The sequence below is a fragment of the Anomalospiza imberbis genome, chromosome 2 (genome assembly GCF_031753505.1).
Source record: "Anomalospiza imberbis isolate Cuckoo-Finch-1a 21T00152 chromosome 2, ASM3175350v1, whole genome shotgun sequence".
In the NCBI taxonomy this organism is placed as follows: Eukaryota; Metazoa; Chordata; class Aves; order Passeriformes; family Viduidae; genus Anomalospiza; species Anomalospiza imberbis.
The window spans coordinates 33,234,577-33,257,443 of record NC_089682.1 but is presented as its reverse complement, the minus strand read 5'-3'; the positions used below and the strand labels follow the sequence as shown (position 1 = coordinate 33,257,443).

General features: G+C 39.3%; 1 protein-coding gene and 1 long non-coding RNA gene across 2 annotated transcripts; one reads left to right on the top strand and one right to left on the bottom strand.

Annotated features, from left to right (window-relative positions):
* Nucleotide 1: 1 nt before the first annotated feature.
* PROS1 (protein S) lies at nucleotides 2-21,728 on the top strand. Its single transcript, XM_068180463.1, has 15 exons — nucleotides 2-156; nucleotides 3,636-3,793; nucleotides 4,212-4,236; nucleotides 4,598-4,684; nucleotides 5,942-6,064; nucleotides 6,195-6,317; nucleotides 8,040-8,165; nucleotides 10,182-10,303; nucleotides 11,938-12,056; nucleotides 13,499-13,688; nucleotides 14,330-14,509; nucleotides 15,532-15,700; nucleotides 16,118-16,266; nucleotides 16,978-17,191; nucleotides 19,371-21,728. The coding sequence occupies exons 1-15, from the start codon at nucleotides 87-89 to the stop codon at nucleotides 19,514-19,516; spliced, it is 2,001 nt and encodes a 666-aa protein (XP_068036564.1). The 5' UTR covers nucleotides 2-86; the 3' UTR covers nucleotides 19,517-21,728.
* On the bottom strand, nucleotides 2,853-6,198 carry LOC137468621 (uncharacterized). The gene is made up of 3 exons (XR_010996065.1): nucleotides 6,021-6,198; nucleotides 3,149-3,233; nucleotides 2,853-3,062 (listed from the first exon to the last, which is right to left on the bottom strand). It is a non-coding gene; the product is annotated as an uncharacterized lncRNA (long non-coding RNA).
* Nucleotides 21,729-22,867: the final 1,139 nt, after the last annotated feature.

Genomic DNA, 22,867 nt, shown 5'->3' with positions numbered 1-22,867 from the left:
TCCCTCCCGCCCCCGCAGCCTCGCCCGGCCTCGCAGAGCAGCAGCCGCGCAGTCCCGGCGCTCGGTTGCGGCCGCCCCCGGTAGCGATGAGGCCGCGGGGCCCGCGGTGCCTCCCGCTGCTGGCGCTGGCCATCGCCTTGGCCGAGGCGGCGACCTGTGAGTGAGGCGGGGGGACGCGCGGGGCCGTGTCTTGGGGCGAGGGGCGGCCCGGAGCGGTGCCGGGGCCATCCGGGGCATGGCGGGCGCCGTGCTCGGTGCGCGCAGCCCCTCGGTTCTCCCGGCGGGTTCGGCAGCGGCTCCTGCGGGCCAGCCCAGCTGCGGCTCGGGGCTGTGCGCCGCTCCGGAGCTGTTCGCGGCCGCAGCGCGGCTCAGCCGCCCACGGGAACGTGTCTGCACAGGGAGCTTGGTTCCCTGGCAAGAGCAGCCCTCGGGAGATCATGGTGTGCTCGGAAAAGTGGCTTTTTTGTGCAGTCCGGGCAAGCGGCACAGACCCTTTTTGTAAGTTCAGACCTCTCAGGCTAGGTAAGAGCTACTTGCTCTCACGTACAGATTAAAAAAAAAAAAAAAAAAAAGTATTCCGTCTTCGACACAAAAGTTTTTGAGCTTAATAGTGGAAGAAGACGGTGTAGCTGAAACAAGCAGAATCGCAGCTCAAAGTAAGCCTGTTTCTGACCTGTTTCACTAATGATTAAACTGACAGAACAGAAACTGAATGTTTACTATTCTGCAAGGTACTTGGGTATCTGACTTGGGAAGGGAGCAGTATCAAAAGATGAAAGTTCATTTTGTAATGTTTTTAACAGGTCCTAAAAATAAACCTTCTAATAAATATTTCATAATGATCTTTTCTCCTATTTTCATCACGTTTTTGGTTCCATTTATCTTCTCCACTGCATACCTTATCATTTTTCTTAACAGCAGGAAATCAGCTCTCCTGCTCATCCAGAATTTCTGTGGTCCATATTGTCCAGTTTCCTATGCCTGGCTCTGAATAGTGCCAGGGATTTCTGGAATGGCAGGGGAGGAGAGGGGGAAGAAGAGAAAACAGCTTAATAATGTAGCTCACACAGTTCAATAATCATAAAGTTGACTCTGCAAGCCTCAGTGCAGGTGGATTTGGTCAAATATCAGGTGAGGAACGCATTTTGGAGAAGGTGCAGGTAAATCTTACTGGCCAACTTGATTTTGTTGGCTGCATAATATCACTGAGGAGCTTTTCAGGATACTCTTGTCACCAGAGTTACAGAGCTGTGCAAACAAGATTGTGCCACTTCCTACCGTGGTGTCACTTTTTATTCAGCTTTATTCAGCTGCTTTCCTTGGCTGAGGTCTTAGGTAAACAGCTCTAAGTTATGTTTAGGTGGCCCACTTTAAGCAGGTTTATGGTTGCACCTGCATGACAGAACAGCTGTAAGAAACTCACTGAATCTCATCCTCTCCCACATTTTTTTTTTTCTTTTTTGGTAGCATCACTTTTAGATGCTTGATAAGCATTCACTACACAGTGGCTGTACGCCACCTCTGGAAATTGTTGGGCTCCGGAATTGCACAAGACTTCATTGATCACCACGTGAAGCAGCCCGAGTGCATTAAGGGTTAACTTGATTTGGCAGGGTCAGAAATGGGCTGGAGTTTCCTGTAATCAGACTGGCAGCAGTAGCAGCAGTCAGGATTTTTTGTTTTTAATGAAGGTTCTATCATAATCTTTGTAATTAAAACACAGATGAATAAATACACTGCTAATTCTGTGCATGGGGATTGAAATAGTTGCACTAAAACAATGCAATTTGCTCTGAGTAACATGTTTTATTTAATGTCAGAAGTTCTAGGAAATCAGCTTGGGAGAAGGATAAACTGCTCTGATGTAGGGGAAAAGATTTGTTCCCATTGCCCCACTGTACTGAAAACATGAAGTAGAAAGTGTTACATCTGTTGTACACAACTGAAAATTTCTTGTCTTTTATGTGCTTTAAAACCATGAAAAAATGACAATGATGTTCCTAAAGGTCAACATGTTTGTGTGGATAGAAATCTCCCATGGAAATAAACCCAGCAGCTATAATACACAATTTTCCTATTCATGTTGTCACTCCTTTTGCCTCAGGACAAATGGCCTTTCTGCATCTTTCTTATTAGTGAGAAATAAAGCATTTAGTTTAATTATTTGGACTTCTTTAATTTCTAAGCAACTTGCTTGTTGCTCTCTGAAGACAGAGGTGTGCTGGAAAACCTTGGAGGTGAGCTGCACATCCACCTTGTGCTCAGGAAATCTTATTTACTGCCTCACCAGGATGATTAGTTTTACCAGAATGAAAGCAAATAGATTTGTTTGTAGTTACAGGCTCAGCCCGTGTCAGATTCACTCAGGAGGCTGTAACACAAAGGTTTCTTCAGGTCATTCATTACCCAACTTTGCAGCACTTCAGAATGTTCCCTGTCACTTAGTAGAGACCTTTAATGTGTTTAGGATGGTGTGATTTTAGTTAAATGTTAAATCTGTCTCCTTTCAAGCTCTGTGCCTCATTAGCCGCTCTTTCTTGTCAGCTTCCTCAATTTTTTTTTTTCTTTCCTGTTAGTGCAGAGAAACTGGGAGCTGTTCTCTGGCACTTGGCTGCTGGTGTGGCTCGTGAAGGTGCTCTGGCTTTGAGGAATTGTCACAGGCAGTACTGGATAGACTTTGTGAGCTTGAATGGCTCTTTTCTGTGGAGCTGGGATGAATATGTTTGGCCACCACACCTGATGTGCACTGTGAGTGTCACAACCCTCGCACAGCTGGGCACAGCTGGGCAGCTCTGACAGGTTAAGTTGTGCAGAGGCTGAGGAAAGAAGGGCAGGTGTAGAAGTTTGGTGCTCTTCAGTTAACATCTGTCATCTTCTCTCTTTAACCCAGTCAGCTGTGCTTATCCATTTTTCTCTTGATCACAAGCTATATCCAAAAATTAAACCTGGCAGCCTAATTTAGAGGCTGTTCCTGGAGTGTTGTGTGCTCTGCAAAGAACATTGAAGCAGACATCTCTCATTTTTAGTGTCATTTCTCAGTATTCACCACTTGTTAAAAGTCACTAAAATGACAGTAACCAGATACATGAAAATTAAGTAATGACTCATGCTGGATCTGAAACATAAAAGTTGGCTAGGATTGTTTTACCTTGTAAAATGTGGATGTATTTATACATAGTCCACCTTGATATTCTCAGGATAGCATTCTCACCTTTGTCTTGTTCTTCAATGTTCTGAAAAATAAAAGGATATTTATGTTAATTACATATGTCTTTGTAAGACATAATTTTGCTCTCACATAAAGTCAATAGGGTCTGAATATTTACTTGCAGATCACTGAAACCAATAATATAATCAGCTTTTTTTATGTACTTGTTGCTTAGATATCTCACTTTGTAATAACCATAATCTAAAAAAAAAAAAATCTTGTCCTGAATATTGATGAAAAACAGCTCCCACATACAGAATCCTAGAATTTCTTGCTCGCATTTTTCAAAATAACAAACATCAATTCCTGACTAAGCGTTTAATTCAGAATTTTGTGTTAAATTCTCATGTTTGCTCAGTGTTCACAGCATTTTTCAGCTGATGCAAAAAGAGATAAATATTAACAGAGTTGCTTTGTTTCTCCCAAGTTTTATCCCAGCAGTATGCCTCTCAGTTCCTGCTGAGGAAACGCCGAGCAAACTCTTTCATGGAAGAAAGAAAGCAGGGAAACCTAGAAAGGGAATGCATTGAAGAATTATGCAATAGGGAAGAAGCCAGGGAAATCTTTGAAAATAATCCTGAAACTGTAAGTATTTTATGAGTATCTATGACATAGATAGTAGTTCTTTGCAGAGGGAAGGACAGAAGCACGTGGAATTCACAGCTCCCAAACACAACACTGGGCAAGATCCTCCCATTTAAAGAGACAATTTTCAAAGTAATTTTGACACCCAATTCATTTGCATTGCCTTCATTTTGCAAGTGTCCAACTCAGTGCAGTATTTTAATCTCTCCACTGAGTCTTGTGTGTATTAAATAATCTTCTTTAACCCAAACTACATTCATATAGAAAACCAGGCCTATGTTCTATGACTCAAAGTAACTTTTTCTTCTTTTGTAGTTATAATACCAATATACTTCAGAATATATTCAGTGATGTATTTTGCTGTCATTTTACCTACCTGAAATTTTTCTTAGCCTTTATTTTTATTTTCTTTCTGCAGGAATATTTTTATCCCAAATATTTAGGTAAGTCCAAAAACAAACAAACAAATAAATAAAAACCCTAAACAACTAAGTGTATGATTCAGTGATGCTCTCATTTGGGTAATACTGGTTTAGTTTTTCTGCCCCTAGCACTGGGATGATTTCCATGCTGATTATAGTGCAGAGGATGAGATCCTCTCATCCTCTCATGTGTGTGCTGAGATCCTCACAGAGGCACTCTGAAGGTTGGGCTCTCATCAGCTGTCCTTAACATGCCCAGACCAGTTTTGCAATTCAGGCTGTGAGAACAGGCTCTTTGAAGATGTCATGCAGCAAGTGGTGTAATTTCTGTGTAAATGAGTTGTTTGGACACTGAGCTGATTGTGTGGCTTTGCATTTGCAGGCTGTCTTGCCTCCCATCGAGCAGGGGTGTTCAGGGTGGCTGCAGTCACTCCAGACTCTCCAGCTGACCTGAGGGCTTGTGTCAATGGTAAGTGCTGATGTTGGAATACACAGTGGCTAAAAAGCAGTGCACAGGGACACAAAAAGAGACAAAAACAGGTTTAACTCAGGCAAACTCAATAACCAAAACCAGAAATTGACCAAAAAATGTGAGGTGAGACAGAGCATTTCCTGAGAAACCAGTTTAAGTGACTGCTTTTAACTTTTTAAAGTTAAAGGAACGCAGTTGACTGCAATATAGAAAGCAGAGTTCTTTTGCAAACAGAAGTGTCCTACACCAACCCAGCCATATTCGCCAGTGTGTCCTCTGTACTCTACCACATCTTTAACAGTTATGCCAAACCCTTTGCCTCTAGCAAGTCATGTTCTGTCAAGTAGAGTCCAAGAGTGTCTTGTTAACTGTCATTTCTACCCAGTCTTTGGACCATAGTTATATTACCAGCTGAAAATTTCAAAATTTCAAAAACAAAACAAAACCATCAAAATATTATCTGAAACACAGTCACTGATTCCAAACAAAAGGTCACAAAGCATGAAACTTGGTATGTTTCTCAAATTTTTGATTTTTATGCCTATACAGTCACAGGTCCAGTATGAATTGTGTTTTTTCTACTAAATTTTTACCATATTTCCTACTGCCACAATTGAAACATCTCTCTAAACCTCCTACAGCCTGGTTATATCAAAGAAACTTCCAGTTATTTTGAATAAGAATACTTATCCTTAAACACCTGACCCTGTTTTTATCATTGAAAGCAATGGAAGGCAAAAAAATCCTTAATAATTACACTGCACACAGTCATGGCTGAACATGTTTTCCAGATCAGTTTGTAATAGCGCAATAAATTACCAGTTTCTCTGTCTGACCACCCTGGAACAGAGAAACTCAACTCTCTAATCTTGAATTCTTGAAACTTTGATCTTTCTAGTGAAATTTGTGATAGTATGATAGGGGGCAGAGCACTGTTCTTTAAAAACTGAAATACGTACTTTAAATACAATAATATCAAGTCTGGTCACATCTTGCAGGGATTAGCTTAGCAAGTAATTTGTCTTCTAGTTGTTTTCTGCCTGGCAAAGAAAAGGTACTGGTGGCTTTGTATGTTGTCACTCACTTAAAAATTCTTGTTGACAGAATGAGTAGCAAGATTCTTGTGGGGGTGCTTCATGTTATACATCAAGACTTTTCCTATTTCATGACCTGTAGGAAGAAAAAATACTAAAGTGATTTTTGAGGAGAAATAACCCCAAATAAGAAGGTTTTTCCATGTTTTCCATCCCACAGAAATTTCAAACCAGTGCAGCCCCCTGCCATGCCATAAAGATGGATATAAGGATTGCATAGATGGACAAGCCAAGTATACCTGTGTCTGTAAAGCAGGATGGAGAGGAGAGAACTGTGAGGAAGGTACAGCCCTCAATTTCATGGCATATTGGTTCTCAGAAGCACAATTACATTTCTACTATTGAATAGTATTTGCAGCTGGTCAGTTGATGCCTTCCTCTCAGCAGAGAGTTTGATTCCCTTTTCTTTATAGATATAAATGAATGTGAAGACCTCAATGGAGGTTGCAGCCAACGCTGTTCCAATTACCCTGGGAGCTTCCGTTGCCTGTGTGAAGATGGCTACTTCATGCATTCCAACAAAAGGGATTGTGGAGGTAGGGAGACTTCAGGGGAACCTCTTTCCATGCCACCACATTGCCTGCTGACCAGAAAGAGGGAAGGGCTTGATCCAGTAGTTCCATAAATGCTCTTGCATTGTCTCTGAAAGATCAAGCTCTGGTTTAATTTGGCTGCTCATTCCTTACACACTGCAGGCACTTGGGCAGCCAAATAATGAACCAGATCAAGAAGCAAGGAAAGAAAGAGAGAACTGCTATAGATGAAATTCTGCTTCATTACTGGAGCTCCATAAAGCTTATTTTGGTCTCTCACCAATTTCACATATCCTTTAAGCACCCTGAAACAAGAATCTAAAGTGATACAAATAGTTGATTGTTACCATGGAAATTCTCTCTGGTAAACACTTGTTTAGGCTAAATCACTCCTAATTAGCCATGCTGCTCTTTCTGCAGTTTGAAGTTAATTGGGGAAGAAACTATTAATGAATCAAAAAATCTCTTAATGGAGAAAAAGATTTTTTTCTTTTATTCACCCAGCATATTTTTTTCTATACATGCTTGTGTCTGCTGTTGGCCACAACCTACATGCTTAATTCCATTCCAAATAAAGATTGTGTATTGACATAATTAGCAGTTCTTACTGCATTTTAAGAAAAAACTACAACTTAATTCCATTTTAATGGAACAACAGTTTTGGATGATGTCAGATTTTTTTTTTAGGGCAAGCAGATAAATTGTTTAGAACTTCTGTAATTCTTGGAAAGATACTGGAAAATGTGGTAAAAACATAAAGATAAAACTAGTGTATGTATATATATATATATATATATATATATATATATATACATACACACTAGTATACCTTAGTGCCTTGAGTGTTACTTTAATCATTTGATAACCTGTATTCAAGTATTTTATTACATGCAACTACAAGGTTAAACAACCAGGAATTTGGGGTACACTTATGAACTGTTGAAAAGTAGTCTGAATTCAGGGCAGCTTTGACTTACTACAGTTCCAGGTCTCCAAGCAAGCCAGTGGCAGAATCTCCTGTGCAGCATCATTTCCACAACTGCTACAAAACCACAGAGAAAACCAGAGTGATCCCTGCATTCACGAGTGGGAGTGAAGTATGACCAGGGATCTGACATTTTTTCTGTCTCAAAGACACTTAGTAAGATTGATACTATACCCTGAATCCCATTGTCACATCTGCATTGTGAAAATGACATTGACAAATTGGAGACAAGACAGAAGATAGACACTAAAATGGTTTGAGGGATAGAGAGAGACAGTGAGGGACTTGAATACCTCTCAGCATAGCCAACAAAAAGAAAACTGACATGAATTGATTGTAGCATAGAAGAACCTCTGATTGGATTATCTCTTGTCTTTCTGGGTGTCTTTTCTAAGATGGAATTTTACTAGGCAGTCTGGTTTAGTTTATGGGAAATGTGTAGCCTGTTCCTCTGCCTTCCTAGACATGCATCCCTTTCCCTGTTACCCACAGAAGGCATGAAGAGATGGGAAAGAGAGGCAGGCAGAGATTTTTTTTTTTCACTGGGGGCATGCAGAAGTGTCTTTTACAGCCCTCTGGAAATCTTTCTGGCTGTAGCTCTAGTATACTGTGATAGCATGATAGAGCTACCAAGAAATTTTGCCAGCCTCACTCAGTTTGCACAGTGTTGGATAAGGTTGGGAAGAAAAATGGTGTGCAAGAGTGGGAATTGTTTTTTAATAACTTGTTTGTGTTTCTAGATATAAATGAATGTGTGCTACATCCAAACATTTGTGGAACAGCCATATGTAAAAACACCCAGGGTAGATACGAGTGTGAATGTCCAGAAGGCTACACATATAATTCAACTTCCAAGAACTGTGAAGGTGGGTCTTTGTCCCCAGCTCCCCCTTTTTCATGTCTTTCATTTTCCTCCTTCCCTTTTCTTTTTTTATTCCACTGCTATACCAAACTCAGCTCCTCATCTACTGGTGCATTTCTGAATCTTCATATTCTTTATTAATTTAATTGTTGTCAGGTTGTATTACATGACAGCATGGTAGTTCTCTAAAGATTTTTTAATTTTTTTTTTATAAAGAACTCAAATGTCAAATAAAACCATTCCTAAATATCCAGAGAAAGAACTGTGAAAAAAACGAGCTGCTTCAAAAGAATCTTTCCTGAAATGACAATCTGGAACTAAAAATTTCCAAAGTTCTATAACAATTATAGCAAAGGTGAAAAGTATTGATAGCTACCAGTGAAGTAGCAAGAAGCCACTCATACAAAGACCATAACTTAACCAGTGTTCAAAATGTTTGCATATTTGTCTTAGAATATGTTCTATTTCACTGTGTTTGTTAAAGTTTCTGTTTACTACACATCAGAAATTAAATTAATCTGTAAACAGATATGAAAGCTCTTAGAGTTCTACAATGAAGAGGAATCTTCTACACTGTCAGTTTAAGGAAAATCTATCCGTGACTAGTTTTATTTTTAAGAGCTGCCTTGTATTACTGCTCAAAAGGACACAAAAGCAGCTTCCTGGTGGCCATGAATCTTTTGCTCCAGGGCTTTTCCTACAGGTCTTTTGTGACAAAGCTCTGCACAGTGGCAGTGTTTACATATCCAGGTGTCCAGTTACTATGGGATTTTTAAACGCTACTGACAATTTTCTGTTCCTGATGCACCAAAGTGAGAAAAACTTCACAGTAATTAATTTTTACTCCTCCTAAGGTTTCCTTCAGATAAATTCAATTTGATGCAACCCATGTAAGTGTTGTGTTTCTACTGGGACATGGATTCAGGAGGTTGCAAGATGATGACATTCCAACGGGGAAAGTCTTACCTCCCTAGCAGGAGGATTATGCTGCTAAGCTTTTAGACCTTGTTGTAACCACATTAAATGAGTCACCAAATCCTGTCTAAGGACAGGATTGTGCATCCTGACAGGAATGGAGCCTTACAGAAATACTAAATGACATGAGCTTTTCATTGTCATATTGCTTGTAGGTGGCTAAACTCAATTATGCGTATTAGGAAAATTGAATTTATATACATTTATGCACAGCTATCTCTATGACGACAGATACTATTAGACTGAAGAACAGAACAGGGTTTGTTATCTTTTTCCTTACCTCTCTTCCTCCAAACAACAGCAAAAAAAAAAAAAAAAAAAGTATTTTAATCCTAAAAACATGCATTGGTGCAAAATGTTTTCTTCCCACTAGAAGGGCTATTTGTTTCAGAATAAATGTTGCAGTTGCTTTGATCCAAAGCCCAAATCACCCTCATTGGAGTCTCTTGTCAAGGAGAGATTTTGTTTCTATATTAGAAATGTAAAATTTACATTGGCCGTTTAAACATCCTTTCCTTTCTAAATTACTTATTTTACACAACCTACTAAATAAAAAATGATTCTTTTATTGATTTAGCTTAAATCCCACCTCAAATCAGACTACTCTTCTCCACAAGTAGATGCTGTCTGAACCTTAGGTATTATGAGATTATTCTGTGTTATTTTAAAAGGTATTTTGACCTGAGATTATTTGGGGTTTACATTAATAAAGCACATTCTTTCTTCACATATTTGCCCTATATACTTTTAATAACCTGAGCTCTCATCATGTCTTACAAGGAAAGGAAGAGATCTGACCCAGAATGGGATTTGTGCCACCTGTGGTAGCAATTTATGAGGTCTCTCACTATTCAGCCACGTTGTGCCTCAGAAATCAGACCAAATTGTCTCCAGCTCTGCACTCCAGGCCTCTATCAGATTTCTAAATCACCTTTTGGATACATGTCATTCCAGAGAACATCTCTTATCCATATTCCATTAATTTGTGTTAGTTTTCAATCTATGCCATGAAAAAAATCTTCTGTCTGCTTTTAATTTCCCCTAGATATTGATGAATGTGCTGAAAATATTTGTGCTCAACTCTGTGTGAACTCACCAGGAAGTTACAGCTGCTATTGTGATGGCAAGAAAGGGTTCAAGCTCTCTAAGGACATGAAGAATTGTGAGGTAAAACTGTGCTATGTGAAATTCCATGTGGAAAATCACAAAGTTTGGTATTTCTCGATGAGAGGTTAGCTTAGATTAAGGAAAATGGGAAGTTATTTGAGAACTGATTAAAAATTCCTGAGAAAATGCTGGGGATTCTTATCCATGGTTTGGCTCACAAAGCAGCAGGGATTTGGATGCCATTCAGTTCATGCCTGCTCATTTACAGAAGTCCTGTCAAAAGCAGCTTGCTTTAGCCAGGCATCTTTATTCCCTGCTGCTTCCAAAATAAGCCTCAGCTTTCTCCTATGAAACAAATAATTCCTGTTCATCCCACTCAGAGACAGAATGTTCCTTTTGTCCATATGTTCCCAAGTTTTCCTTAGGCTGTGCAAAAGTTTTCGCTCACTGTTTCAGAATTATTCTGTTTGGATTGAAAAAAAACCCTGGATTGTTTTCCACAGTTCTCATCTACCATACCTTAAGGAAAAGCACTCAGTAATACTTGCCAGTTGGAGAATATCTTGCAGCCAAAATGCTCTTGATCAGTTTGAAAAATCTACACTTCTTAGGAGCAGAAAGTTTGAAACCCCAGAGAACTGGGATTCAGGGATTGAAGTCCAAGGATTTTTTTGTATGTGGTTATCTGTATACTTTGAAAAGCTCAAGCAGTCTGAGATGTCATGTGAAGTGAGCTCAGATAACTGCCAACAATAAAACACTTCTAACAACAATAAAACACTTCTAACAGAGTATAATAAAATTTGGCTTAAACTGCAGGACCAAGATCTGACACAAGTTCCAGGATCTGTATTTTAGCTCTTGTTTGTACTTTCTGAAATTTAATGAACAGCACTTGGCAGTCATTCTATTTTATTTTGCTCATCCTTGAAATGGTGAGATGTAATGAGGCTGGAAGATGCTCTTACTTTCAGTATTGTTGCTCAACAGTGATTAATTCTCTATCTGGAAGTTAGTTTCATGCTTTTAATTGGGGTAAAAAAGTTCAGTCAGCTGAAAATCCATTCAATCTAAAGACTAGTGACCCCAGTAGCCATAAAATTCAAGAAGAGCACCTGTACATTTACTGGAACTGCTGCATCAGGAATAGCAAAGTCAGAGTAGAAGACAGTCACAGAATGTTTGGAGGGATTCAAATTTGATCAAAGAGACTTTGAGGCTTCTACTTGTCCATAAGCACTGTGTTTCTTTAATTTCTCTTTAACACAGTCGTCCCAAGGCACAGCTCTGGTCTGTTCCCTTCTAACACCTGAGCAGGTTTAGATTCTGCAGAACTTTAATAATGGAGCCTGGTAGTTCCCTAGAAGGTGTGTGTCATATATCCCTGGTGAAAGAAAAGTGCCTGATGGAAGATTGGAATTCTTAATTGAAAAACTAAATATTTAAATATCAGTTTCAATCCACCAGAACTGTGTGTCAACCTGGATTATTCTCCATCAGTTTAAATAATGGATGTTTCAAGCAAAAGCAAAACCCCACCATTTCATTTGTACACAGGTATTCAAGTTTAAAAAACCAAAAAAACCCAGAGGTAATCCATTACTTTAAAAAAGAAAAGGCTAGCAGGCAACAGCAGGAGTTGCTTCATAAGCTATCACAATACATTAACAGCTTTTTTTCTCTACCATTTTCAGTCTGTTACTGAGTGTATCCGACTGAATGTTGAAAAGAATTATCAACTGCTTTACCTGGCAGAGCAATTTATAGGAACTCCTGTTCTCCACCTAAAGTTCAAACTGCCAAATGTCACAAGGTAAGCATTTGGTATTGATAAAAGTATGCATTGGAATGACAGACATTTGTTTCCCTCAATTTTCTGAGGGAAGAAATTCTTCTTTTAGGAAGAACACATTGCATGCCTAAATTTTATCACCATCTCCCCCTTGGGTAAGATACCTTTACATGATAAACAAATGAATAAACATGAAAGCCTTTAGAATTATCAACATAAAATTCAGAAGTTATATGAAAATAGTTACAGTATAGCTTCCTGTTATACATGGGAATGGCTTTAGCTTGGACGTTGCTGCTGGGAAATACTCTGCTCATCCTGCTGAGCAACAAAATCAGGCCATTGCCCCTGTGCCCCTCCCTGGGCTTCCTTTCATACAGTGTCCCAAGGACACCCACAGAGCACAGTACCTTGTCTAGGGCACCAGCTGGATGATTTTCTTTACAGCTGTCAGAGCGATTGCCCGTGGCACTGATCCCTTTATCGCTCTTGGACCTCTTTGCTGCAGCAGCTGAAATTGCAGCATTCCCTGACTTAGTGACCAAACCACTGGAAGGTAACAGCAGCAGCAGCTGTGGAGCTGGTGATCCCCAGTGATCCCCAGAGCCTCAGAACCGCACAGATGGACGTAAATACTGAGAACTCTGCCCTCTGCCGCTGTTCCAAGGTGACCGGGCACTAACGCTGTCCTGGAAGAGCTTTCAGAGATAATAAATGGTCGAAGCCTGGTGTGATCACAGAGCTGTTTTGGGTGCGTCTGGCGAGGGACAGCCCCATCTAGGGGACACAGAGCAGCACTGCGGGGGACAGCAACACAGCTCTGAGTTACAGCTGCCTTGGCAAACACCAGCTTCTAAACGCTTTGCTTTCTCCTTTCAACCTTACTCTGTTTTGTCTAGTCCCAAAGACTTTTTTTTACTCTACTTCTACTGCACAGTAAATCCTAATTTTGCTACATACACACACTCAACCTAGATCCAGCCAACAAATCCTCAAATGAGAGAATGGCATACAAAAGGCAGAGTGAATTTCTAGGTTATAATTCTTTCAGGACAACATTTGGCAACCCAGCTGTACTGAAGCACATAATAGATCTTCTATTTTGTCTGCATTGCATCACTACAAAATGCAACAGGAATATTACATCTCTCTTCTTACTCAGGGGACTGGGATATCCTTAACAAGCAAAGCTCAGAGTGAATTTGGGAACTGCACCAAGGTTCTTTCAAATCCCAGGTCAGGGTGTTAACCTGAAAACTTCCCACTGGATATGAGTGAACAAGGCTTATGTACGTTCATTCTGCTTTTGACTAACCGTGCAAAAAAAGCACAACTGCTCAGATAGAGAGACACCAAAAGTTATTGTCTATGAACCTTTTGCTGACCTGCTAATGAGTTATCCTAGGCTGTACCATATTTCACTTTCCCTGTGTTCTTATTAAGATTCCTTCTTCACAACTCAGATTTACAGCAGAGTTTGATTTCCGGACATACGATGCAGAAGGGTTGATCCTGTATGCAGAATCTCTGGACAACTCAGCATGGATCTTGCTTGCTCTTAGGGATGGAAAGATTGAGATTCAATTCAAGAATGAGTTTGGAACAAAAGTCACCAGTGGAGGCAAGGCCATTAATGATGGACTGTGGCATATAGTAAGTTGGACTTCCTTCTCCCATTCCCTTCCTTTTACTCACTGTGAGAAGATGCTGATAAATAAAGTAGGGAGAAACTGAGCTAAACTAAAATACTAAAAGGCTTTAAATGATGCACTCAAATGCCAGATGTAAAAACCAACCAAGAAATGCACAGGAATGCCTTGCATCAGGAAATTCTGCTACCTTTTAACAATCAAGGAAAAGATAATTACCTCTAGCTATCAACATAGCAATTATTAATTTTAAACATGAAAAGGAAAGTGGCAGGATATTCAAAACTGTGATTGCATGGTGAAGTGCACAGTTATTGGATACTTAGTGTTTAGAGCATGCTTTACATCTGCTAGACCAAAAATTCATCTTGCTTTTCAAGCCTTCATACCTGAGATGAAAAGCCTTTCTCACTTACACAGTCTATAGAGCACACCAAATTTTTAATCCTGTGAATGTCCCTAGGTATGGGCACCTGTCCTGCATCGAGTTTAAATACAATTTAGTAGTGACTGCACTAAAACTCTTTTACAAGGTAGATATTTTAAGAAACATTAGTCATGCTTCATAGGGCTTATGTAATAAGTATTTAATATAGTCTACATTTTTGTATGTGTGTATATGTAATTATTTGCATTTTATTCCAGGTATCAGTTGAAGAATTAGAACACAGCATCAGTGTAAAAATAGCTAAAGAGGCTGTGATGAGTATTAACAGCCCAGGAACTCTGTTTAAACAATCCCAGGGTTTCTTGGAAACCAAGGTGTACATTGCAGGATTACCTCGCAGAGTGGGTGGTAAACAAGAGTGGGCTCTTGTTAAACAGGTAATTTAATAATAATAAGACTTGTATTGATTGATCATGCTCTGTTCAGTTTTGTACTCCTGGGAGTCACAGAAGAAGCAAGCCTGGCATGAAACCCATTTAGAAAATGAAAATGTGGTTAATAAATCACCATTTTGAAAATAAACATGTGTGAAGGTTTTCAGTCTGCCTTCAGTAAAGCTTCACTTGTAAAAACGCAGCACTTCTGGTCTAATCTTTGAGGATTCTGTAGCCCGTTTCCTATTATGGCTTTAAGATTCCCTAAATCACCACTACTGCTGCTGCTGAGAGTGCATTTCAGGGTGATTCATGTCCTGGTCCTGGCTTTTGCTAAGCTCTGAGTAAGTGCAGTGTTTGCTGTGCAGGCAGCACAGTGAGCTTTCGCTTTTACAAGGTTTTACAACAGCCCAGGCTGGACAAGGCCCCGATTCTTTCAGTCTCCTAGCCTCAAGAATGGCTACAGTCAAGTTGTTGCAACTGTCTTCTTTAGAGTCCAGGAGCCTTCAAACTAATTGGCAATCGCAACAGAGAGTTTAGATTTCTTTTGAAATAAATTTTTAATAATCAATTTTGCTCAAAAGCAAAGCAGAGGAAAAAAATGGAACAATACAATAACATCCCTTTATCCAATAGAAAACAATTCCAGAAAGTTCTTTTTACTTTGGTATAAAGATAAAATTTTGAACAAAGAGCATTGCTAGTGATCACTTTCTTTCAGCTACAGAAAATCTGCTGTCCTTTTGTCTAGGTCAAAACACAAGCTTTAAAAGTGGAAGCAATATTATTTTGTCCAGATCCCTGGCAGCAAATTGGGAAATGCTAAACCATAAATACCTCTTCAAGTCTGAGGTACCAAATGCCTGCCACTTGGTTTTCTCCCAGCATCACTGCTGTTACCTATAGCATTGATAAGACTGGTATTGCCTACATAGAAATAAGCTGATATGGAAAATAATGCCTCATTATTAACATTTTAAAACGAACTTTGGACTCAAACCCCCAATGCTGTCATTCTGCTGTAGATTAACCCTCGTCTGGATGGCTGTATCCGAGCCTGGAACTTGATGAACCAGGGACATTCAGGAGTAAATGAAGTTATTCAAGAAAAAGAAAGCAAACACTGTTTAGTAGAGGTGGAGAGAGGATCCTTCTACCCTGGCGCTGGAATGGCAGCATTCCAGATAAACTATAGTAAGTATTTTTCTATCCCTGTGTTTTTTGTTGGACTGGTGATGGAATTGATGAAATTTTAAAAGAAAGAAAATAAAGGCACGCAAACTAAGCTATGCACTTCTGCATCCACCAGTGATTCCCTTAACTTCTGATAGGAATCTGCTTGAATGAGGATTCTGATCACAGTAGTATCATCTGTTCAGTTTCTGGAGTGTTTTACATTCAGAAGTTTATTTGCAAAGGTTGGCCACTATTGAAGATCCAGGATTAAAAGTTAGTTGGGATTTTTTCTTTGTTTGTTTGTTTTACTTGCTTGGGTTTCTTTAGAATTATAGTTCTTTCTATAAGTTCAAAAATTAGCACAAATTTTTAACCCCATATTAATTTTTCATCAGCAGGTGGATTTACTAATTTCAATTATTCTCTTTAAAACAGATAATCTTGACAGTGCTGAAGATTGGCTAATAAATGTGACTCTGACTATTCGGCCATCCACAGACACTGGTGTTATGTTTGCCTTGGTTTCTAATGAAACAGTGCCTCTTGCATTGTCCATAGTGGGCTCTAACTCCTCTGACTCACAGGTGATCTTACAATTCTCCTAGCAGCTGCCAGGTGAAAAATCAAACTAAAGAAAAGTTACTCACACACTTGCAGTAGAGCTGGTAGCCTCAATATTTTGAAAATTAGATCAGATAATAATGTGCAGAAAATACCTGTCTATTAATGATTGCTGCAGCAGTGACTAAGCACTAATCACTCATGCTGGGGAGATTACATTGTGTAGTCTGAGCTCAGATCCATTCCATCATGTTTTCTTTAACATTTCCTTCCAAATGCACAGAGCAGAAGGGGAACTATGACAGCAGTGTATACAGTAAGGGCATCATGTTAGTTCCAAATTAGTAACAGATTTTGTTAAGTCCTTAAGTTTCCATTTACATCCCTCTACATCAGCCATCCCAATCTAGAGCATAATTATACACCATGGCTACTCCAGGCTTTTTCCCAAAATAACCTGTAGTGAACACTTGGGTACCTTTAAAACTGTAGGTGAAACAGGATTTCACCTCAGAACTGTAGCCAAAATTGTTTTCTGTAAAACATTCTCACTTACAAATTTAAGAATGGCATTCATCATCACAAGTGATGGTTACACATCAGCTTTTCCAGCTGAAGGTACCAGTATTTAATATTTTCTTCTACTTGCAAATAAAAAGTGCACCAGAATGAAGTATAATGATTTATTAAAGTTGCATGTGACATCTTTGGTGATCTACCATTCTTCCATCTAGAAAATCATTGTGACCATTGGGTACATCACTGTTGCACAGCTGGAATCAAAGAAGTTATGCACCCCCAGAAAAGTGCAGGTTGGACTTCTAGTGACCAAACAGGAGCTTGAACTGGCTGTTGATTCACACACAGACAGAAGCAATTCTGAGCAACTCTCAACCCTGCATCAAGCAATGATGGCAAATGTTGTCACCTACCTGGGTGGCCTGCCAGGTGAGGCCTGTTTCTTTTCATTAATTTCATTATCTCTACAAGCCTGATTGTATTCAGCCTTACCCATGCTAGGAAAAGCCTACAATTATTTAAAAAAAAGAAAAATAGATTTTTCCCATCAAGTGCCTCTTGTTTCCTCCAGTCATTTCAGCTTTGGAGGCAGCCAGCTTTTTAACAGTAGCATTATTTGGACATTAAGACATGGCTATCTAATGGCTCTCTAGAGGTTTAAATTTGGAAAATGTCTTGAGTTGGGTGAGCATTGCACGTTTCTGAAATGCCACCACCTGGCACCACTGAGGAATTGCATCAAAAATAGAAGAAAAGCAGGTATTTGTAAATAATCCAAGCATCAGAAGTGCAGAAGGGGAAGTCAGGAATATGGTTTCAACAATGAAACTCTGAGCAAGAGATGACTGGCAATCTTTATGAGACAGAGAATGTGTTGAAACAGCAAATATTTCGTTCAAAGCAAGCTTCAAGTTAACATTATTGAGACATAATGTCAGTATTACCCTTATCACAAGGATTATTTTGTCCAGGAATTGTGCACATACTTCTGTGTAAATAGTTTGACTTCAGGCTGAATCAAGAGGAAAAATAGCATTGCCCCAGGTGAGAAATAGTGAAAACCTGAATTAAAACTTGAAAATTGCTAGAGGTTAAGGTGCCATGGTTACAGTGTTGCTACTTTTAGAGCTTTTCTGTATCCTGTTATTATTTTATGGAGAATGAATCACAATTCCTAAGAAAATGCTATAAATTTGACTGACATGTCTTGAATTGACAAGGAATGAGTCAATATTTACTTAGTAGAGGTGAGTCAGCAGTTTAACAGAGCCACAGTAACTAAGATTGCAGTAATTTCTTGGGCCTCTTAAATCTTTGTGATGCTTCAATGATTCTCTTTTAGTACACTGCCAGCCACAGAGAAATCAACATATTGAGAATAAAGAGCTTTGTATTATTCAGGCATCCCAAAGAGATAAGAAGCAGGTATTAGTTACTTGCTGCTCCTTAATCTCAGTTTTCTGTCATCTCTGTTTTTAAGTTTCAAAAACTATCTTAAGCATGGAAATTAACACAATAAAACAAATAAACAACCCCCACCAAAAAAAACAAGCCTCTATATTCAAAACCCCCATGCATTTCATGAAGACCATAAAGTCCCCATTTTTGATACCCCTTTCTACAAACTGATAACAGTGGTGGGAGTATTCCCCTGTTATTTCAGCACTACCAGTGCAGGTTAAATGAAACTTCCATGGTTCTGTGACAGCAGTGTTTTCTTCACTGGGAGAAAAAAACAGAAGGGAACAATTATACAGGACTCTGTGCAATACCTCAGCTTACAGCAAAATAAAAAAACGAGAAAACAGCATTTTTGATTCCTAAGATAACCAAATCTATCTTCTAAGGAGAGATAGGGTGATTAACACCTGAAAAAAGAGAGGGTGCTTTTGAGATCAGCTCCTCATCACCCTCATTCTAATTGCCAAAGGTTCTTGCATCCCTTAGGTCTACCTTGTAAGAAGCCAGTTGGACCCTAAGACTTGAGAGCAATGCCTGCTTGATTTTGTGCTTAATATATTGTTTCCTGGGAGCATATCCATGATCTGCTGCTGCCCTAAGCCAAACAATACCTAAACGAGGAGCAGATAAAGTGGGTCTTTCACAGAGAATTCACTTGGAAGCAGCAGTGAGCAAGCAGGAAAATGTGCAAAGTTCCCAGGGGTGCCCCAAGTGAGAAGCTGCAGATTTAAATCTAGAGTAGCTTCCTGGCAAAAGCAAGACAGTTTTTTGTGTGACCTTTAAGCCCAGAAACAGCTGTTTGTAGCTCAGGACAAGAACAGTGGGCTTCAGGAAACAAACTCTTGTTGTTAATACAGGAAAAGCCACTGTGGAAAACATTCCCGAAGTTCAATTTCTGGATGGGAACAGCCTTCTAACGCATATTTAACATTTTACTGCCCTTTCTCAGCTTTGCTGACGTGATCTTGATTACAAAAAAAAAAAAAAAAAGGGAGAAGAACTCAAGTGTTTCCTGCCAAATTGCTCCTTTTCTCCCATGACTAAATAATGGATGGGGAGTGGAGTATTCCCCATGTTTTGACTGATCTGAAAAATCCATAGGAATTTGCATGCCTTGGCCTAATGAACTGAATGTGTTTCTGTGCAGATGTTCCTCTGGGTGCTACACCAGTGACTGCTTTTTATAATGGCTGCATGGAGGTGAAGGTCAACAGCATACAGCTGGATCTGGATGAAGCCATTTCCAAACACAACGACATCAGATCTCACTCATGCCCACGGATCGTGCAGTAACTGTTCAGATCTTAACTTTTTTTCTTTTGGATGTAATTTGCATAATTAGTCTCATGCCATAATGGAGCTTGCATTATTTCATGCAAGATGTGCCAGGGAAATAAGCAGCAGCAAGGTTTTCTCCCTTTTAAGATAGAATGGAGGAAAAAAACCCTCTCTGTTCAGCTGGAAAGAGACAATCAAGGTCAAAATTTTGTAAAACATTCTTTTATATATCAGTGGGAAATCTTAAAGCTAGATTTATCTCTCATGTTCATGCTATGTCCTTTGACATATTTAGCTTGGAGAGAAAGTTTAGGAATTTCTGTTTAGAAAAAATTTTACATCTTCTATTTCATATATCAACACAAAATTACAAGTTGCAAATAATTTTAATGTATTATAATCTAAATGAAACGAGACCTACTAAATTTTTCAAGCATAACATGCAAAGAAAAATCTCTACAGGTTTTGTAATATGTGCTTTTGGTAAAGGAAAAAATACCCTGGAATCTACAGCCCAAGCTCTCTGTGAATATGTTTACAGGTTGTATCTATGGTGGTATAGCAACTTCAGAATGGAAGTGTTTCTTTAAGTAGCTCAGTTTTTGAAAACAGTTTTGGTTATATATTTGGACCAGCTTTAATTTGTCTGTCTCTAGAACTCAGCTTTAGAGTTTGAAAAGAGTTCTGGATCAGGTCAGGTCATTTACTTTCAAAGTGGGCTAAAATACACCCCAGGCAATTTTGAAAAACAGAGGAAATGGCCTGAAGGAAGGAGCCCTGCATCACAGGACATCAAACTGGAATTTGCTGAGTGAAACCAAGGAATTGCAGCAAATACTTCTTCCATGAAATCTAGCACTGCTCAACATAAGCGCAGTCTGATGATCCATCATATTCCCTTTATTTAGGGTAACCTTGCCTTCAGAGAGCTCCAGAACAGATTTATTTGTGAGCCCTGCTGCCACTGAAAGCTTGAATTTTGCCAGTAACCTCAAAATGTAAAGCCATATTCTGCTCAGCCAACTATAATAAACCAACAGGTAATTAGAAAAGTATTGCTTTCCTCAGGTGTGCCGATTTCGAGCATTTCCAATATTTCTTTAGCATCCTTTGAGTGTTCTTTCCACTTCCAAGCTCATTTTCACACCACCAGAAGCCTCCCTGTGCAGCTCACCTGGTGGTTTTGTTAACCCCAAACCAAATAAATAGCAAGAGAATTGCTGTGAGGTATAAATATATCCTCTCATCCATCAAGCACAGAGACATTGATCTGCCAGCATTGCTGACCCCAGCTCTGCTGTCTTCACTTGCGACACTGAAGTGGAAGTGGATGTCCAGAAGGATGGATTGTGACAATATTCATTTGGAGGACTGCCTTTCTCCAGAGATATTCTGAGTGACATCAGGAGGTTTCTTCCAGTGTTAAATGCAAGGGTTAGTGCAGAATCTGAGCCTATCTCTCAGTGTTATTATTGCTTTGGCTGAATTTACTGGTAACTTCACTTCCCACTTGGGTAGTGCAATACAGGATTTGCTCCCAGCTTTCACCCAGTACAGCCCAGCAAGAAGCTGACAACCAGGGGCTCATTGCCTTTAATACAAGGTCACTTTTCTAAGATGGCATGGAAAATAAGCTTGGAATTTTGACTCCATGGAGGGGAAATCCTTTCCTGCAGTCACCCTTCCTTGCTTTTCCACCATACCAGCACACACACTCTGCCTGCAGGTCTCAGTTGGAGAATAACTTGACTGAAACAAGCAGGTTTTGCATGCGAGGCAGAGCTGAATTGAGACTTTTGACATCAAATAAACCCGTGATCACTTTATTTATGATATATCTCTGTGGCACCCATTAATCTTGGAAAGCCCCTGGGTCAGAGTGCCTCATACAACAAGCACAGAAAATAAGAGATGAGAACACAAAGCGAAGTGTCATCAATCTGCTAAGTGCTTCTGGCCTGCAGGAACAGAAGAAAAGATTTTTTTGCTGTTCTTTTCTAGAGATATGTTTAGGTTTTGTTTGTTTAAATGTAATGAATTGTATAGAAATGAAAGGAAAAACCAATCACTTTGTCACACAGACACTATTTCTCTTTGTTTTTATGGAATAATATTTTAGGGTTTTGTAGTCAATAATAAAACCTCTGCACTTCTTTTTTAATGTAAAAGTGCCTCCCTGTTATAAGAATTAAATAAAGCAGCATTTGCAAGTTTCTTTTCATTTTAAGTTGTATTTGCATATTTTTGCTCATATTTGCTGTGCAAGGCTTGTTCTAGTGGTCTAATGCCTTACTCAGGAGATTGTGATCATCTTCAGCATCAAAGAAAAGAACTGGCTCCAATTAATATGCCTTCTAAATAGGCATCCATAATCTCTAGATAATTAAGTTAATTAATTGTTTAATAGTATCTGAGGAAATTAGACTTTGCTTAAAACTACATGTTGAAACAAAGAAAATCAGGGCAAGTAACCAATTCCTGTGTTTTCTCCTTCATCAGATGTATTTCATTGTATTTTAAGGCATAATCATTTCAGCAAGGGCCATTCAGGGTTTATTCAGAACAGCTGGAGCTGCTCTGCATTTTCAGCTCCTGTGCACTTGTGCTACAACTCCACATGTCCCAATTTCCCTGAAAGTGAAACCCAGTCCTGAAATGGGTTCTCAATTATACTACAGCAGTTTAGTTTACATGCTTTAATGCCTGCATGTGTTCTGGTGGATTGAGGCCTCTTGGTGCTCAAGACTGGCTCTAGGTCATCTTCAAAGAAAGGGAGGCCATGCTCATTTTTGTCATTTTAGTCCTGCCTGTCACTCACTGGTGATATTGGTCCTTTAATGTCATTCATCATATGTACACACTTAGTATTTTATTGCCTCAGAAACCTTTTTATATCCAAATTACCGCCATGATTTGGGCACAATTTTGCATTTCATCTGCCAGAAATAGAAGTTATGTACCCCAACCCCCAAGGAAAAAAAAAAAAAAAAAAAAAAAAAAAAACAAGGATAACCAAGGATAAGTAAGGCACCACTTTCAGGGTAAGAACCAAGGTACCAAGATCTTCATGCTTTTGAAAAATGCTTTCAGTCCACAAAATAGGTGTAACCTCCTTATTACACTGGGCACATCCTTCTGCTCAAGGGGCAGCTAAATTTCAGTAGGAATATGAGATTAAGCAGCTAAACTGTAAGGGAGCTGATGTGTTGCTTACAGGCACTTGGATCAACTGAGCAGGTGCAAATTGATGCAACTCAGCACTTAATTACATGACTTTAAAAAAAATTCAGGTTTTGTGGTTTTTTTCAGGAATTTCTACTATCTTCAGCAAATAAGGAAAAAAAGTCAGAAACTCAACCTACCTCA

Excerpts from the sequence above, each read along its gene's own strand:
- PROS1 (XM_068180463.1), top strand. The coding sequence starts at position 87 with ATGAGGCCGCGGGGCCCGCGGTGCCTCCCGCTGCTGGCGCTGGCCATC. Across the intron at positions 6,318-8,039 it reads CAACAAAAGGGATTGTGGAG|ATATAAATGAATGTGTGCTA; the intron begins GTAGGGAGACTT and ends TTGTGTTTCTAG. Across the intron at positions 16,267-16,977 it reads CTAACTCCTCTGACTCACAG|AAAATCATTGTGACCATTGG; the intron begins GTGATCTTACAA and ends TCTTCCATCTAG.